The sequence below is a fragment of the Etheostoma spectabile genome, chromosome 4 (genome assembly GCF_008692095.1).
Source record: "Etheostoma spectabile isolate EspeVRDwgs_2016 chromosome 4, UIUC_Espe_1.0, whole genome shotgun sequence".
Taxonomy (NCBI): domain Eukaryota; kingdom Metazoa; phylum Chordata; class Actinopteri; order Perciformes; family Percidae; genus Etheostoma; species Etheostoma spectabile.
In genome coordinates this window covers 25,235,183-25,254,820 of record NC_045736.1, presented here as the reverse complement: position 1 = coordinate 25,254,820, position 19,638 = coordinate 25,235,183, and the positions used below count along the sequence as shown (strand labels likewise).

Below are 19,638 nucleotides of genomic sequence, written 5' to 3'. Positions count from 1 at the left end.
AAATATATGCAGTGATCCTCCCTTGACTGGTTCTCATTGTAATCCTATCAAAAGGCTGCACACAAAGAGGCAAATGTGGTCCTCTTTCACCAATCTGTCAAGCTGCAATTTCCCAGGCAGATGACTAATGTACTTCCACTTGAGAGAGTGCTGTTGGGATTTGGGATAACGTTTCTTCAAAATAAAGCAACATACTGTAGCAGCCATTGGATTGGAGAGTTAGACCCAGCCAGAGATGTGATTTCTTTGGGATGTTAGCAGATTATTACTCCGTCACATTGTGCATTGTGTAGCAGCAGATGGCAGCACTGTAATCTTGCACTTCAAGAAATCACAGTTTATTTTTCTGCAGTATGTCATTCTTGTCCTGACTTAACAACTATGATCGGCATGGACTGAACCATTACTACTTTTGTGTGTAAAGTACTGAAGGTGCTCATATTGTGCTAATTTTTTAGGTTTAATTGTATTTAGAGGTTTTACCAGAATAGGTTTATGTGGTTAAATTTTCCAAAAACACCACATTTTTGTTGCACTACACCTTGCTGCAGCTCCTCTTTTCACCCGGTGTGTTGAGCTCTGTGTTTTATCTAGAGAGTGAGTCACTTCTGTTCCATCCATGTTGCGAGTCGCATGTGCGCAGTACCTAGGTAAGCGCTGCTAATTAGTCAGTTATAGAGCCCTTGTGCGACAGAGCAGTAACCGAATCTGACCCGAACCCGAACCGAGCCCGGGAATTTTAACACAGTTAAAATCTAATTTTTTTTTTGTGTGGTCAGCCCACTTTTATTAAGCAACTGTAGGAAGGTATTTGGGAATGTCAACAGATGAGCGCATCAGCACACACAGGGCAACACGCGTACATTAATAAGCTGTTTAATTAGAAATGTTCAATGTGTTGTCCTTTCCTGACTGCTTCATTTCTGAACGTGATCAGAAAACCAGTGGAGACTCATTACCTCCAGGGCCGACATTATAAAATGAATAACGTTGTTTCGGGTGAGAAAATGAGTGAGCGTGGCTTTCAGTCTGGGGTTCATTTTGGACAGCGTATACATGTTGAAAATGTACTTAAAGTATTAAAAGTAAAAGTACTCCATGCAGAAAAATCCTCACATTTTAGAAACTGGAAAACGATCCAAACAGTTCTGTGTTTAATGGTGTAATCATTTCAGTTTGATTTGTAGGCTTGTATTTTTTGGGGTAGTTTAATTTATAATAATGCATCCTATTATGATATTTATAATATTTATAAACTGCATGCGTGTTGTGTGCAACCATCTAAATTTGTAAAGTAACTAGTAACTAAAGCTGGTAAATGAATGTAGTGGAGTAAAAAATACAATATTTCTTCCTGAAATGTAGAGGAGTAGAAGTAGAAAGTGGCATGAAAAGAAAAGACTCAAGTAAAGTAGTTAAAGTAGCTTGATAAAGTTTTTCTACACATTCAGAGGGAACTACAATATAACTAAACTACGATTACCATACCTCTCAACTGACAGATTCCAGCGGTATTATGTTGTTGTTCTGTTGCTGTTGTAACTGCGACCGTCCTCCTGTTTCACGGACCAGCAGCAGATGCAGCGTGCTCACCTCATGGGTCACCTGACCTGCATGGCCGAATTCACAAACTCTCACAGCCTCAGTACAACCATTACTGTGTTAGTTAAAAATGGAAAACTGGCCCTAAATCAGTTGGTCAGCTGTCATCATTGATTGACAGCATTTCTCTTGGTTCTTGTGTTGACAAACTTGACAAACTACCTATCAGATCTGGGGTGGCCACAGAGGTGGCCAATGAGCTTTCACGGGTGGCCCCGGCCACCCCAGGCCACCCCCCAGAATCGCCATTGGGTCATTTATAAAATGTAAGAAAGTTGTCCACAACTTGTACGTTTTCACCAGATTATAAATACACTGTGTGACCCCCTAAATTAAAATGCTTTCCATGTCACAGAGGAACTGCTTTGCACGGTGTGCATCCACAAACACGACCAGTCTTACAATTCACTCAGTCCTCTGGGATCTCATTTACTCTGCTTCTACAAAGTCAATTGTACTCACTTCTCCATCGCACATATACCTGCTGTCCAGTATCAAGGTAATAATTCAGAGTGCACAGAAAACGTAGCAATCTGTTTACTTCCTAGCCTGTCTGGTCACATCCTGATGCAAAGCCTTTTTGGTTGGAGGTGGGCAGGTGTATTTTGTATGGGTACCACACGCATATAATACACGCGCAAACACATGAGGACATAAGGACATAAAGCACATGGTGCTTTTACACGCAAGCCTTTCCCACACATCTATTACATGTCTGTTTGTCTTTCGCTGCCTCCGCCCTGCCTTGTTTATTCAAGGGTAGAATGCCTGAGATTGTGCGTGCATGTGTGTGTGTGTTTGTCAGACGGATTAATATCAGTAGAGAATTTATCTTCCCATATGTTGAGCATCCACTTTAACACTGATGGTTGGAGTATGGGGCTAAAGAGAAAGAATCCAAAGTAGTTAATTTAGAGAAGCGGCACTATGGGAATGTAAGTACTGACCACTCATCTGTAGAAAAAGAGATGGGACGAATGCTGCCAAAAGGTTATTAGATAAACCACATAATCTCCAGTTGCGGGCCACAGTGGCACTATGTAAGCCTCAGGGCAGAGAGGTGTTAAAGGTAGTTTATGAGCATGTTTATGGAGATCAATATGTGTAAGCTACAGTGGCGGGGACCGAGTGCAAAGGCATCAGTGAAATTGTTTTTTTTTTTCTGGAGGCAGCAGCAGCAGCAACCTCATGGTAAAGCTGTTAAAAGCTAATACTAGTTCTGCTTGGAATGAAGTATTCTTCACTATGTCCAACAAGTTTTAAAGTTCAGTTGCTGCTAGATCTTTTGGATGATACAATTTATCTGAAAAGTTTCACTTTATAACGTAATAATTTGTTATTGTAACCTGAAACTTTTCAGGTTTACACTTTACTTTTTACCTTGCCTTTCCAGGCTTCAGTAACGTATACAAAAGACAAGTTAATATCTTGCTTACCCTGTACAAAATGTGTGAGATATATATAAAAAAAGTGATACACCCTTCATGCACCCTGCATTATTATGAGATAAAGCACTTTCCTTTCCCCATGATAACAGGCCAAACACAAATGACCTCAGGTCACGTCAACAATATTTTCAGCACAGCTACAAATTTACTTTAGCAGCATAAAAAACTTCCCTCTGGGTCAAAGAGGTGTAGATTTTGCTGGCCTCATTATTTTGATGAGACAAAATAAAAATAATCACACCGGGAGAAAACCACCAAGGAAGACATTATGAGATGCCAGTGCCTTTCTCAAAGATTCCTTTAGTGTGAACAAGGCAGACAGAATAGATGCTTTAGTAACTCACCTTTTTCTAACTGGACTTCTTCACTCTTGCACCTAGTGCTCCCACAATATGTAACCATATGTGCTATTGGGGCTAACATGGCTCCAGTCTACATAGATTTCTTCCCCAAGGATCCTAAAATTGAATATGAGAGTGCCGTTCCTCCAGGTTAGAAGCATGGTCATGACATCATGCCTCACAGCGATAATGCAGTCTCTCACATTGTCATGCAAACAAATCTTGACCTAAACCACACGTACAGCATCAGCACACTACACTCACGCAAAACCACACATCCTCTCTATGCATATTTGTATTCAGGTCAGTAGAGTGAACATACAATTCTCTCACACCCTCCTTTACTTTTATATGGATCTGCATATACACACACACAAACACACACACATACATGCCTGGCCCTGAGTCAGTGCAGCAGCAGTGCCACATTGGATCACGGCGAAAGGCCAATGAAGACCTGCAGCTTTAGAGCCAGTGGCAGAGAGTCAGGCTCGGAGCGAGGAAGCTTCCTGCTGAGGACAGTGAACGCACAGCGCAGCACCGTGACAGAGCAGAGGATCCCGCTCAGCACAGAGAACAACTGAGTTCTCCCAACCCACAGAGCTGCTCACAATTTACTGACTGCTCACTGAGTTGGATCACAAAAAGTTACACAAAAAGCATAACAAGGTTGTGTGTGTGATTGGTGTGCAAGCGTTTCTGGGTGGATGTGAGCTCTTGCACAAGTATGCAGCATGTTTCCGGTCAGAACGGCGTGTAAACTTTAACGCTTTCGAAAATAGCAAAACATAAAATATTCAAACACAGCAGTGTCAAGGTAGAAATAAATGGATTTGCATCCCCTTTGTGGTGTTGTTTAACTATGCCATTAGAAAATGGACAAGAAGATGAAGATTTCAACCCTGAAGACTTCAACCCTGTATAACATATTAAATTCATTTAAATATCAGGGTCCACAGTAAATATTGGCTGTTCAGTCAGGGTGGTATTGATGTTACTGATAATGTTTAAACAATGCAGCAGCAGATACTCCATACGCCATCATAAAAAGCTCCCCATCCACCAGCATGATAATAAATGGGATGTTGTATGCAACACTGTTGGATGTAAGGATTTGCTTTATAACAGGTGACCTCTGTAATGTCTGTCATAGCACAGCTTTTGAAATTTTGGTAATCAGTCTGAAGTGACACGTGACACCTATAATCCATCTTCAGAGCATCTTTTGAGGAGGCTTTAAAACATTTGAAGTCTTTATGTAACACAGCAGTTTGGGTCAGCTTGAATTCATGTCAGTCCCAAAGAATTAAAATGTCTTTAGAAATTTCTCAAACTACTCCCACAGCCTGATCCACTTCTCAGCCCCCTGGCCATTAAATTCTAAGTATATTCCAAACAGTTATATTTCTCCCCCCTAAAGTATGTTTAAATGCATCTCAAACCTCAAGCATGAACATTCTATATTGTTTGTGTGCCCACATAGCTATGTGCTTTAAAGTCAACACATTTGAAGGCCCTCCATTGTTGGCAGTTCTGTTTTGAATTATTGTTCACTTCCTGGCTGCTCACTTTCCTGCAGTTGAATGTTCTTTCATGCTAGTTCCCTGTCTCGCCACGTGAAACATTATACAGCCTTGACATACATAACTGAAGAATAGTAACAACAAGGGACTCCCGGGTCCTGTGGCCCTCGCCCTACAGGCCCACAGCCGCTCTCTCAGGGGGACAATTTGCGCAATCTCCCCCTACATCCACTGAACTTCTGCCAAGGGTTTGTTCAACAAGGGGATAGAAGAAGATGAACACTTTAACTGGTGTGGAAGGCACAGATGAGAACTATACTGACATACTGACTTAAATCTCTATAGGTGCAAATGTTAAAGACTGCAAATACAAAATAAAACTGAAATAATAAGTGAACATTGGACCTGTTCACCAGGTGGCCAGAAACATGGTGCCCATGATGCTCCATGTCTGCTGGATGCATAAATGGGCAACTATTTTGCAATAATACACTTTAAAAGATGATAATATGTCAATGTTATGTTTACAGCTTGTTTCTGCAGAACTGCATCATGTTTCATCCATTAAATGACATGAAAAACACAAAAAATATAATTTTGTACAGTCTGGAAATCCATGCCAACACGCCTACTTGCTACTGCAGTGCTTAAAGTGCCCATATTACCATTTTGAGGTTCATAATTGTTTTTAGAGGTTGGACCAGAATAGATTTATGCAGTTTAATTTTCAGAAATCACCACACATTTGTTGTACTGCACATTGCTGCAGCTCCTCTTTCAAAGTGGGCTCGGTGGCACTCTGCCAGGGGGGGCCGTGAAAAGTTTTCAGATTTATTCATTTTAATTATCAAGCTGTAATATATATACAATATGTATATACATATATATTATATATATATATATATATATATATATATATGCAGTAAAGTTCAATGAATATTTTTAGAAAGTTCATAGATTGAGTCTTAATATAACGAGATCTATATTACCGTTGTGTGTTAAGACACAGCTCTACATAGCTTCATAATCATCATCAACAACAACAAAAACCACTGTGCCTCAGACAGTGAACCAATGACAACAACTGTTTTTTTTTCATATTGCCTCCACCTCCCTGTCGCCCATGTTGAGTTCATGTACAAAGAGGGGCGCTGTGCTGCTCTGCAGAGAGAGGGTAGTTAGAGAACCACACACGGCTGCAGGCAGGTCAGGTGGCTGTGAGTGGAGCCTTGGTCCAGTCGGTCTGTTGATGCATTTGCTCATCTGTCTGCTTCTGTTCATGCTTTCTGTCTTATCAATTATTTACCAGGTGTATTTTTTTTTTTTTGCAAATCTGTTGGTGTAGCCACTCGTCTGTTTCTGTTTTGTTATTGTCAGTCTGCCTGCTGGACAGTAAAGGGCCAGAATTTTTGAAGATGTGGTGTTTGTCTTCTTGTATGTGTGTTATTTAGTTGTGTGTGTGGGGGGGGGGGGGAGGGGGGGGTGGGGGGCACAGTATGTGACTATACCATTGGTGCATTTGTGTTTCCATTAACACAGAAAATAGAAGAGATTAGCTTCATTTCACTTCCTGAAGAAAATAAAGTAAATGCTTGCATAAAAGTGCAAGAGTGCATACAAGCGGCACAATTTTTATTTCTGTATTTTCATATTCAGCAAGTATTGTGCTGATGATTCATCATAGATTTAATTTTCCCATACAACTCACAGTGTGATATAACTAAAATGGATTTTTTTGCACACAGTCAGAAAGTACACACAAGGTGTCAGTGTCACTCACACTTGATAAATCAGTAACCTTGTGGCTTTTACAGTGCACAGAAAAGATGTAGCTGGACTCTATCAGTTTCCACTGTTGCAGAACAAAGCTCGTTGTTGAGTGTTTGATGGAGCGGGTCCGTTTTGCTCTAATTAGTTAGAGGGGAACCACCTGCAAACCAATAGAAGGGCCCATATGTTTCCTCCACCAGTGTTTAATACACACTCAGGCAAGCCTGCTTTGTGCCTTGGCTGATATCATGCCAGTATACTAAATCCTCCATAACGCAGAACAAACGTTTTCATTTGTGACCCTGTCTGTCCAGCCAATCAGTCGATTTTAATTCTTTGGAAAAATAAAAGGGAACTTTATGCTTTCATTGCTGACACCCGAATGTGTTTCCCATTGATTGAGAAAACAACAAGCTCATGTCAATGTAACAAGTTTCAAGCAAAGATCACCTTGAAAGTTCTGATTTATGACTCCTTGTCCAGCCACAGGAAATCACCATTAGCAACATGTTAATAAAGGTATCCATCTGTTTAGTTGTCTTTGGTTTCCATCCACATTCCTCTGGTCTCCCTGTTAAGTTATCTATCTGGTACATTTTGCAAGAAAGCTGAAACCAAAACGTAGAGTGAAATGTAAACTCAGCAGAGAAGTTGCTGTATCTCTTGACTACTAAAGGCCAATGGACAGTGTGAAAAACAAACTTTACGGTGTTGATCTGTTCCAAATCAAGTTCCCACTAAAGCCAAACAAAGCAGCGGTGGGGTATGGAGTCATGCCTGATGTGGTGAGGAATTTGCCAAGGCCACCATACCCTCCCGCCCCTCTCCCCTCATTGTGTGCTTTGGTATTTCGTCATGCCAAGCAACCCAGCTAGGTCAAGTCAACAAAGGACCACCTGGATACAATAGTGGCCTTGTTTGACACTGTGTGACCACATGACAGGTATTTTAAGGCTGACAGTGAGAACAGACTGCTAGAGAGCTGCTTTGAAGTCACTGACTCGCACCAATTTACTGTGATTATTTTCTTTCCACAGTCTGTCAGTACTGGCATATGAGCCATGTGAAAACTGTAAATACATTTGCAAGTTTTTTCAAACAAGCATAGTACTCTTGATTGTTAATGGCATGTACAACAAATGCAGCTACATCTTTCAGGTGGTAGAACATCTAGCTGAAAAATATAGTTTTTCTCAACAACTAGACAGACTGAAATCCGTCGCCTAAACCAACTCGGGATATTTGAGACACATTCTAGCCCAAAACGAACTGCCAATCTCAAATCGTCACAGTGTCTAAAAATGTTATGGAAGGACATAACCACATTTTCAAACAATAATTTCACTTGAGCTATGTGGGAGAGCTGAAGGTCCGATTTTACACAGAGTTGTTTGGTTTCTCCCAATAAATCATGATTGATATTGCCTATTTTTGTATAAAATCAGCCATAGACTGTATAGAATTAAGGGCACTGATGTGGAAAAAAATCTGAAGTGTGGGTAGTCAGTGCTGGTGAGGACTGGCCTAGCTCAGACACTCTCCAGGATGCATACATGATATTTACTTCTCCTATTGTGTAACCATGGCAATATCAATGTCAATCAAACCTAACCCATACAGTCCTGATCACATTATTAAATAAGTCCAATTTGTTTACAAAAACCTCACTGGCGTCAATCTTTCTCATGGCAGCCAAATAGCATCTCTCCTCCTCGTCTGCTTGAATTGTTTCACAATAATACACAGCAAACAATTAATATTTCCTAAATCAGAGGCCAATCGCACCTATTCTCTTAATCTGATAGAACTCGACACAAATTGGTTCAATCTGTGACTTTCATTGTACATCTTGCCCCAGTTCCTCATAGAAAGGGAGCGAAATCCGACCTGAAATAGTGATGTGTTCCAGCAGCAATATGAGTGGTGGTATGCACCTCAAAAGCTTTAGATAATACAATTACAAATCCATCAAGAAATCCAGATTAAAATGTAATTTTACTATTTCTCATTTTACAGTAAGATTTTTAATGCACATATAATTTATTTAAGGAATCTATATTGCTATACACTTTATTTGTTGCTGTGAGGATAAAGTACAGGCCAACTGGAGTGTTTTGGACACATAATTGTGTCATTTTTGTGCCAAACTTAAGTTTCTTTAGTCACTTTGTTTGTGGGGATGACACCTTTTTCCCGCCAAATCTCATGGACAGATGTTCTATGATGAAACATCTATAAAACTACCAGTATTTTGATTTTACTACATTTTAGTCAAAAAGCTGCATGTTTCATTATTAAGTGATTTTACACAGCCTGTTTAAAAATATTGTCTCATGTTACTCTTGCAATTCAATTATTGAATTATTTTATCTGATTCATTTGATTCTCTGTGCAGTCTTCTTCAGCTGTGATGGTTTGAAACATAGTGCTTAGGAGAGACATTAGCAAAAGAGGCAGGGAAACAGAGCAGGGGGGAAAGGTTGAGGAGAGCGAGTGCCATCTCATGTGGCCTAGCTGAGCATTTTCATGTAATCACGTCTGAAACCAGGAGGAAACGCAGTTGCTTAAGGCAAAGAGGGAGAGCACAGAGGGTGTGCGGGGCAGCTCATATGGCTCACATGAACCATCCATCTGTGAATACAGCACACTGTCCTATTCCCAATCCCATCATTTAGTCTGTTTTATAATTCATGCCTCCTGTGGTGTCATTTATTGTGCTTGGTAATACAGAAAATAGCAAAACTGTGATGAATGATCATCTCTTTTTAAATGACAGTATGGCACTTCAGAGGTTGTTCCTCACAAAGTCCCTTTAAAACGTAGAAGAACATGGAACGTGTCAAGTAGAGTACATCGTGAGCTTGTACAGCTGGGCTCTAACCCTAAAATGTCCACTTGACTTGCTTCTGTTTTATTCCAGGCCTTGTGGTTGGGGAGCTGACGTGGGAGTCTGTAGCAGAGCACTAAGAATGAGCTTTGTTCAGACATTGTGTTGCGTTGCTTTCAATTATTTAGTTTTGTTTTAACATAACACATGTGACCTAACCCTGTCGTACTCAGCTCCCTGCCTCATTTTGCTCTTTTCTTTATCTTTTTACTTCCTTTCCGGGGTCTTCTTGACTAAGATGTTCAAATCCAAAGATACAGAGCACTTTTTGGAGGTGAAGGGTTTGTATGATCTATGTGAGAGCTCAATAAGGTAACAGCTCACAAGTAACTCTAAGTAACGACAACGAAACTAGCGTATAATTGGTGTGTATAAATTAATGTGTATCCATGGCCGTCCACTTCCGGAATTGCTCCGTTGGCGCCGTGTGTCCTTCTTTTCGGATGTCCATTACCTTACACTTTCTCTGTGTTGTAATTTTAAATGTGATAAAATGCTCCTCAGATCTCTCCAGAATCCAGACAGCTAGCTGGACTAAGTGTCCAATCTGAGTTTTCTGTTCCACAACTGAAACAACCTTTGAACGTAGCCTACACATGTTCCACCAAAAAGTGGCACCAGCGATTGACAATTGTGATTGGTTTAAAGAAATGCCAAATAAACCAGAGCACATTTCTCTTCCATCCCGGAATGCTGTGTAGACTAGCCAGACCCTCCTCTGCAGCGCTGTGAAGGAAGGTCTAGCAATGCGAGACCCCATCCACATAAAACGAGCGTATTGTGATCCAACGCCGCCCCCACCCATCCTCCACCCAGTTATCTTTAGCCAAAGAGGACACGGAGGATTAAAAATAACATAATGGACTCATAATGGACACAAGAGGTAGTTATCTTTACTTGCGTTTCTGTGCGCAGAATCGCCGGAAGACACCATTTTCTAAACATAGCCATACTAAGAAATACAGAGATTGTTTTGTGGATCTGTTGACAATTATTAATGCACACTATGTTATTCCATGCTATTGTGCTTATATGCAACTGCATGCAACATCAATGTTCATTCAAAATCAATCTCCATAATGACATTTCAGTGTAAGCGGAAAGTGAAATAACACTGTGTGTGACTTATTGAGGATTTGCATTCTTCCATGCATATACAAGAAAAAGCAGGGAAGCAAAACTTCTCCCTTGTCCCCCCAAATGTCTACCAATCTTCATCTAAATATGGTCCATCCCCTCACCAAGGCTTTGGAAATGCAGATGCAAAAAACGATACTGAACTCTGCTCAGCTGCCAGTCCAAAAAAGGAGATGATCCTCTCTGGGTTCCCGCTGACGGGAGGAGCTTTGGAGGGCAGGTCGGAGTGCTCTTGAGACAACGACCCATATGCCACGCGTCTGAAGGCATCATTGAAGCCGGCGGCAGTCTTGTGAGTTGTGTTGAGTGCCGCAGGGTAACGCTGAGTGAGGTTTCTTTGATTCAGTGTGTTGGAGAAGATGTTCATTTGTTTACATTTCTAAAGTGTGTAAACATGAGTGATTAAGCTGAGGGGTATGTGTTGTAGCAACATAGGATAGGACCATAGACTGTATCGGATAGGACGCATATTCTACATGGATACCGAATATAAATGTCACGGCCTCCATGTACATGTAAAGATAACACATCCTCCTTATGTCCATAATATAAAGTGATTTCTGAGAGCAGTGTGGGGCATGCTGCTCTGTGCTACATCAAAGTTATGGGGGAGCCAAACATTTGCAGCATCCAGATCCAGCTGATGTTTTATTGCTTGGGATCACAGCCAGCTTTAAGAATGTGCTGACATGAATTTAGGCAGTTAAATATGCTGAATAATGTGTATAATTCAATCAATGTCCCATTCCTGTCCTGGCCCTCAGTTAGAGTCCCGGCCTCTGCTGCTCACTCCTGATGCAGATTTAAAAACTGGACAAAACTCTATTTAGATGAGATTTTAGTACAGTAGAGCTTACAGTAAAACAGAGTCCTAATGATACCAAGTATCTTATTAGTCGCTGTTATGAAACCCCTCCTGTCATTGGCTGTGATGTGACAGCTCTCCGGAGCCCAGTCACATAATCTGATGGCCTTTTTGTGCCGAGCCATTCATCCTTAATCTTCCAGGCCAACACTGAGCTTTGCAGCGCTGCTTTAGTTAAAAGAAGGATTTTGCTCTTTCCACCACCCCCCTAGCTCTCTATCTCTCTCTCACTCTCTCTCTCCCTTTACGCTTTGTGGATATTATAATGAATGAGGCTCTATCAGGGCACGGAGGTAAAGTAGATTAAAGTGGCATCTAAGGCCAAAAAAATGACCCTCCTCATTTGCAGAGCCTGTGCTAAGTGATGAGCGCAGATGTATGATACGTACAGTACACAGACATGACTTGACCAAAATTTGTTTGTTATCCAATGGGGCGGGGGGTGTCTCTGATGGCTCGCAACAGTCTGATCTCATCCGTCAAAGCATGAGCTGGGATAGATGTGCCCTACAAAACTCTACAGACGTTTTGGTTTTGCGGCTACATTGACCCATTACAGTTTCGAAGAATTAAAAAGAAATAAGGTGTATGGTTAAATATTTATACAAAGTTCATTCCATGTTATGTAATGTACAAGAAGTCTGCAGAAATGGCAAAAAAAGCATTAAAGATTGAGATATAAAATGTCAGAGGGAAAGCAGTGGAAGCTTTGAGGGATGACTTGTAGGAAAAGGAGAGAGTTTCCTTCCATGATGGATGTGTTAAAAGGTCAGGTGTCGGGCCACATCACATTATACAGTCTCCTCTGTTTCTACATCTATGACAGACAGTCATTTAAAGCATCTTATCCCCCTCTTTATCTTTCTTTCTTTCTTTCTTTCTTTCTTTCTTTCTTTCTTTCTTTCTTTCTTTCTTTCTTCTTACTTTCTACTTAAATCCTCCTATTCTGAAATGATTTAGAAATGATACAGGTGGTAATGCACCTGTAAGGTGGTTTGTCGACTAACAATCGACAAACTCAAATAATTTCTTGAGATCGGAAATTCATGTTGGATTCAGCATGAATGTACCGTAGAGCAATAATATGATTAAGAGTCTACAGCCATGCTGGTGTCTCTGTGAGTTCTCTATTTCAATGTGGATCAAATTGGTGGACCAACAGACTGTTTTGCCATCCCTAGAGCTACACTGCTGGCTAAATAATAAGTAATACTAATTCTTCACATTATTCACAATGAAACTCTATGCAATTTTGGTAGGATCCCCAAACTTCATTCACATGAAAAATATCCCAAATAGCCCGACAAAGTCAACATCACTTGCCTCTATGATGTTATTTGCAGAATCCTATCATATGAGCTCAATATTGACTTGGCAAAACATCCCATATGTTTTATCACGCAGGAACCAGTCTGTCAAAAAACATTATGTAACTGCATGTGTCTCTTTTATTATGTACAATAATAATTTTGCTTAAAAACTCCATGTAAATACTTTATATATTACTCTTTCAGTTTACTGCTTCATAGTCCTTCATTTTACTTTAATGTGAGCATTTTGATATGTTAGTTTTATCCTAATTTATATAAAAAATGAAATATAAAATCATCTGAGCCATACCCACACAGGCATACATTTGTCCGAGTAATAAGATGACCTCATCCTAGGACTTCAACCAAGCATGTCCCAATGAGTTCTGAAAAACTTCCACACATCTGCAATCATTACGGGCACTCTTAATATCTTGCAAACACTGCAGGGACAGACCCTTACATCACATTCCACAAATTGAAATCAGAAGGGATGGATGTGTCAGCCGCTGTGCACATCATGAAAGCTAGCCGCACTATGGCAATGCGAGCCTATGAAAGATACTAATGGTCAACCAAAGTCAACTGAGCGCAGCTGTCAGATTTGAAGGCTACATTATTACTGTTGGCCATTAAGTTTATTCTGTCATTACTTGTCAGTGGTGCCACCAGGTGTATCAGGCAGTGAGTGGAAATGGTAGCTAATATTTTTTTATGATAAACAAACCATTGTTTTCCAGGTCTCCCTCATTAGATGCTTTCATAATAGCGACACAATCGCAGAAAGTGATAATGTGAAAGCACAGCTTTAATGAGGGCTCTCCGTAACACGGTCCTGGACATTCATTACTACTCCTCATGAACAGCACTGAAATGCATTGGATATGCTGTGGGGCTAAATTTAATATCTAGATCCTGTGGTAATGTATAGTATTGCATGTGTGACACTAGAGATGTTATATTAACTATGATGCGTGGTTGTAAAAAGACAAGCATTTTGATTGTAATGTCAACATGCACTTCATGCAATAATGGCTGTGGAGCAGACCGGACCATAGTATGTACTGCATGCAAGGTGGTTTGATTCATGTGGATGACACACACCATGCAGCTGAGTCTGTGTGTGTATTTACTGTTTGTGTCCACATGCAAAGATTTGCATTTATTAATTTGAAAGTACATGACAGTGACATAGAGAGGCAGCAAACGCTAGCAAGAAAACACAGACACACGGGTGGGTTGAAAAAGGGAATAGGAAATTTTGGGCCTGTGGCAGCGTGTCTGCCTCTGTCGATCTGATTTAGGTGACATTGTGTGACAGGAAGCTGGCAAACACACACACACACACACACACACACACACACCCTGGAGGTCAGCCTTCTGAAGTGACTTACACATATCCACATTCAACACACACACACACACACACACGCACACGCACACGCACACACACCCACACCAACACGCACAAACACACACACACACCACACACACACACACACACACACACACACACACACACACACACACACACACACACACACACACACACACACACACACACACACACAAACCCATTCCCCAAGTCTAAAAGTTCTTCCTCCCTTTACTTCTCATCAGCCCTCAAACCTCTACAGTAGAACTCAGACTGGTATAATGCTGGTGTTAACCTTCACGACTAGAGCTTACATTAAGCTTGTGCCTTAAACCTGAGACAACGGACGGAACTGGTCAACTAATTAGCCTATGCCTTGTGTGTTGAATCCAGAACAGGATAAGAATGTATCTACTGCCAGTTTTCAGAAATTTTAAAGATCTGAGGAGGCTACAGTCATGCGTTCTCTCTGAGGCTAAACTTGGCTATGGTGCTTTGAGCAAAGTGCTAACCTCAGTATGCTCACAACGACCATGGCAATATGTTTAGCAGATACAATGTTTACCATGTTCACCATCTAAGTTTAGTCTGTTAGCATGCTAACGTAATGGGAAGTCAGTTTTGCAAGGATTTGGTCATAAAACAATGTAATAGACAAATAGAAATTCTGACCTGATGATGGCACTAGAGGAAGAGTTAGGAGTTCACTTTAATCAATTTAATTTATCCTGTGGGTGATATTAATGTCTGTACCAAATTTCATGGCAATCCATCCAATGGTAAAACCACAAATGTCAACCTCATGCCTGCACTAAAGTAAACCCAGGAGGATTAAAGTCAGTAGGATAGATTATCTGGAAACCACCAACGTCTGTACAAAAATGTGTGCCAAGTCACCAAGTAGATGTTGAGATATTTCACTGACATCAAATATATGAAAACTGTGACTCGCTGGTAGTGCTAGAAGAAATGTCAGTGGATCACCGAAGTCAGCAGGATTCGACCTCTTGGGATAATGAATATGTGTACAAAAATGTAATGGCCAACCCCTCCCCTCAGTTGCCTTTTATCAAAAAAGTTCAAACCACTGAAGGAAAATCCCATCAAAGAAAGGAGCTCTTTTGTTTCTTGTACTATTTAATACTTTTTTTTTAGGACAGTTAGAAATGCAGTGTTAGTGCTGTTTAGTTAAATGGTGCTCTGTAGATGAATGAAGATGTTTATAATTCATGACGCTTGCGTCATGTGTTATGTTTTAAGTACTTTTCTGTATTAATGTTTATTGTTCATGCATTTTTATGTATGAGCAGCTGATAAAAGATGAAGATTGTTATATGTTTTCATCTTAAAAGTGCACTTAATATTTCCCGTCCCATCCAGGCCAACGGTTTTTCCTCCCAAGAGACCAAGAGTACTTTCACTGTTATTTTTAGGTTGGGAAAAGCTCATCCGCTGTTCCCTAGGTGAGAGGCCTGGCCCATCCGATCCCATCAAGCAGTGTATTCACCCTTGCTGTCTTATCCAGCTGATTCTTCATCTATATCATTCTCTTAATCGTCTTGCATTTGTTGTTTCTTGGATTATAAACATGCTTTACAATTGTGGCTTATTTTCTTTTCTTTCTTTTCCTCTGAATAACCTATCATCTCTTTCCCCAATCACTTGAAGAGGAAAGAAAGCAAGAATGGGTGGTATTGGTTATTGGAATGATGATACTACTTTTTAATGAGACTGATAATGTTGCCAACAAGTCTTTTGCCATGTAGATATATCAAAATGTTTCGCTGGAGAAAAGAAACCAAGTCCAAATCATTCTGCATCTTGACTGATCCACAAAATATGTATGATGTAAGAGATACTTCTGTAAATGCCATGTCAGGGCCAAACACACACAAGCACACACCAACGAGAGGTTTCACCCTCACATAAAAACCAACCAGTCCAGCCTGAAATGCAGGAATCCTGTCAAGCTAGATTGCAGGTATAACCCTTGGCTGACTAGTGACAAACTATTATTTCAGTCAGAACCATCACTTCATGGTCATTCAAGTCTGAATAGCATATTTATTTTAAGTGTCAGTTCAGATAATGACAAGTCCTCTACAAAAATCCCAACAGAAACACAAATATTTGCAATGGAAATGTTTGACAAAGACATAACAATACAATTTATTTTTGAACGTTATCTATATTTCAATTCAAAAGTTTGACTAGATTGAAGTAAACACAAAATTACTTTTTTGTAAAGGGTAGACAGCCAGGAGAGCCCTTTCTGCCCTGAGAAGCACGCATGCGCTCATTGTAATATTGCTGCCTTCATGTACTCTTTGTAGATTTAGACTTTCGAACCTCAAAGTAAAAAATGACCCAACCCAATTCAATGCTGATATACTGTTAGTTAAGCACTATATATTAATGTAACAGTTGCACTGTTTAAGCAGATACTCAAAACATAGACACAGTATATTGCTTTGTCATGTGGGCAACTTGACGACAAGAAATTGTATAAGACGTCATGTTGACAGGCCTCAGTAAAGCTTTCACTTTAAATTATATCAAATATCTACTTCGATGGATTTTTTTAGTGACTTATTGTTGTCTGAGCTGCTGTAGCATTTAATAAAAATGATATGTATGCTGTTATTTTTAAATAACCTAAAAAACTGTAGGCTAATTCATTTAGCATTTTACATGTATCTGCTTTAAAACATGGTTAATAAGTATACAGTATAGTAGCATATCTATACAATGTGACACAGTTCACAATTGGGCTATTACAGTTTCAGATTGAATTTATACATTTAAAATTAGATTTGCATTTTTAAAATCCAAATAATAAATAGGCTACATTACATATATTTACAATGTAGTGAAAACAATTCGAAACGTTAGGGATTACGGAAAATGTCCACCTCCATTTTTATACTATCAATATTTCCATATTTTCACATTAGTAGGCTAGGCCATTCCCACATTGATGTTGGGTCGTTCGTGTGAACCTCTCTGGAAGAATCCGACACCACTTGAATGCAGCACGAACAGCAACACATTCCCAGCGCCACAGCAGAGCCCAGAACTGGAAATGTGATTCGGCTAAGTACACGAGCGCGTCGTACCTGGTTAAACGAGCCGAGGACGCTGTCGATAAGGGTAAAGGTCGAATACGAAGAGAAAGGAGTGCAGTCGCGAAAAGGAACGAAAGAAACACCATTTAAAGTGAGTTTATAAAAACAACAGAGGATTCAATAAGTGGACACGAGACGTGAGTGGGACCGTGGCAGATGTAAGATGCCATCGACAAATATGGATTAAACTGCTGGGATGTTAAGGGAATGATGAACATATCTACACAGGTGACTTTAGAGCCGGCAGGAATGGCTTGATTTCTCACACCGGGAGAGCGGTGGGACAACACTGTCAGAGGCACACATGTTTCTGTGGAAGGGAAAGAAAGTTTGCTGCACTTCACTCGGATACAAGTCTACTCTCTGAGAGGCATTACTGCTGTGACTTTTTTCTTACCCAAGTGGAAGAGCCCGCCAGTTTTGGTGTCGGCTCGTAACTGTTCACAATGTCCAAACCCGTGCTAAAGAAAAACCACTGGACCTTCAAGGTGAACGAATGCTCCGTCTCTAAAGATGCCCGTGGCGACTTGAACGTGCCACTGCGCGGCGGAGCGGAGAACGGGGAGTTCGCCTACATTGGGCAACTTAACGAGGATGTCGTGGTTTACAAAATTGGAAAACTAAATGAAGGAGAACTGCTGCTAGAGGTGGAGAATCTCTCTATTTCAGGATTACCCTTGTACGACGTACACACAGTGATAAAGAACTGCAAAGGTCCCGTCAGGTTGAAAACTGTCAGGCAAGGTAAGGATTGGGAGAGGCGGCGGCACATGCAAATCTCCGTTCAAACTTTTAACCTTTTAATGTTGTTCAGTTTTCAGAAAACTTACAGCGGTTCAAGTTTTTGGTGACGAGCTTTTTATTGAAACTGAAGGAAGCCCTCCTAAATTCGGCACCCACGAATTGTATAATTTAAGCTTAAAAGTTTATAAAAATAGAAACGTTTAAGTTGCTTTGCTTCCAACGAGAAGTCTTGTGGGTAATCTTGAAGTTGGTAATATGTTGAAATATTTTCTTCCATGCGAAATATTGGTTTATCCAACTGAAGAGTGGGTGAAAACTTCAATAAATCTTGACATTGTACACCTGTCGATGACCAAGGCCACGTTAAATTGACAGTTTTTTAAATGGCGTTTGGCGTGTAGCCTACTTTTTTTCATAGGCCTAGCCTACTAGAAAACAAATACAACCTGTCGGGCCCAAGGCAATGGAAACATCACAGGTTCTCAAATATTTATTCATCTTCCCATTTATTCTGTCTCTTTACTCTTTGAAATGGCTCACATGTTAAGAAACCAATGCTGTCAGTTCACGTCATTTTAGCTTATTAGACACCCTTTTATAGTGCATACATTCAACACCTGAAATAATCATGTTGTTACAGTTGACACTCATCCCATTATACTTTATATAGAATTAAGCTATCCTAATTAGGCTGAACGTTGACTCGATGTAGGATCCCTGTATGAATACCAGGTAATACTTGGATATTTTCTAGTCTACAACCACATATGTGAGCCGAGGGTCAATTTACACTCAATTTTTAGTAAGCGAAACTCATCATATGAAATAAAGTAGTGATCATTAATTTATACATAGGTACTCAACAAGCAGAACAAGCACAATCTGAGTTGCCTTGGGTTTTTTAGGCCGTATCTGTTGATTCCTAAAATAGGCTGGACTGGCAACACTTCTCTTGCACCGAACAGGAATGGCAATATCAGTCACCTAACAGAAATGCAAACATCAGGCCAGTGTGGCTGGTCTGGCTAGTTCATGGTCAGCTTGACTCAGCAGGGCAGGGCAGGGCAGTTTGATACTGAGCCACTCTGACAGGCTCCCAGCGTGGCAGAGCAGACTGCTGAAGGGATGCTCGGAGCCAGCCTGAGCCACACTAACGTCCCGAAGAGACAGACAAAAGAGCAGCAATTCTTCAAGGACAATTTCACATATTTAGAACCTGTGAACGCTGGCAGCGATATTGGCTAGGTCTACTCAGTGGCACCATGCTTTTAAAGGCACTACATGTGGAATTCAGTATCAAATACTACCGCTTTAATTTCAGGACAGTATTACTTCACTAGAAAGTTGGCCAGGCCCAACCTGCATATTTAATTTTGTGTCACTTTGTATTTGCCATCACTTTGGCAAAAAAAGTAAAGAAAGAATGCTCTATTTTTCCAGTAAATAAAAGTAGGAAAATAAAAGTACACACCATTGATGTAAAGTGAAGGAGAAAACCATCAACTGAACAT

General features: G+C 40.4%; 1 protein-coding gene and 1 long non-coding RNA gene across 9 annotated transcripts in view; both read left to right on the top strand.

Annotated features, from left to right (window-relative positions):
* Positions 1–895: 895 nt before the first annotated feature.
* LOC116688655 (uncharacterized) lies at positions 896–15,362 on the top strand. The gene is made up of 3 exons (XR_004331824.1): positions 896–992; positions 9,273–9,277; positions 15,352–15,362. It is a non-coding gene; the product is annotated as an uncharacterized LOC116688655 (long non-coding RNA).
* Positions 15,363–17,297: 1,935 nt separating this feature from the next.
* Positions 17,298–19,638, top strand: part of magi1b (membrane associated guanylate kinase, WW and PDZ domain containing 1b) — a 143,745-nt gene continuing 141,404 nt past the window's right edge. For 5 of the 8 annotated variants that reach the window (XM_032514816.1, XM_032514815.1, XM_032514817.1 and 2 more), the window contains exon 1: positions 17,298–18,127. In XM_032514816.1, coding sequence (XP_032370707.1) covers positions 17,830–18,127 — 298 coding nt within the window. In that variant the 5' untranslated portion in view covers positions 17,298–17,829. The remainder of the gene's footprint in view (positions 18,128–19,638) is intronic. The other 3 variants (XM_032514818.1, XM_032514823.1, XM_032514821.1) reach the window with 1 other exon arrangement.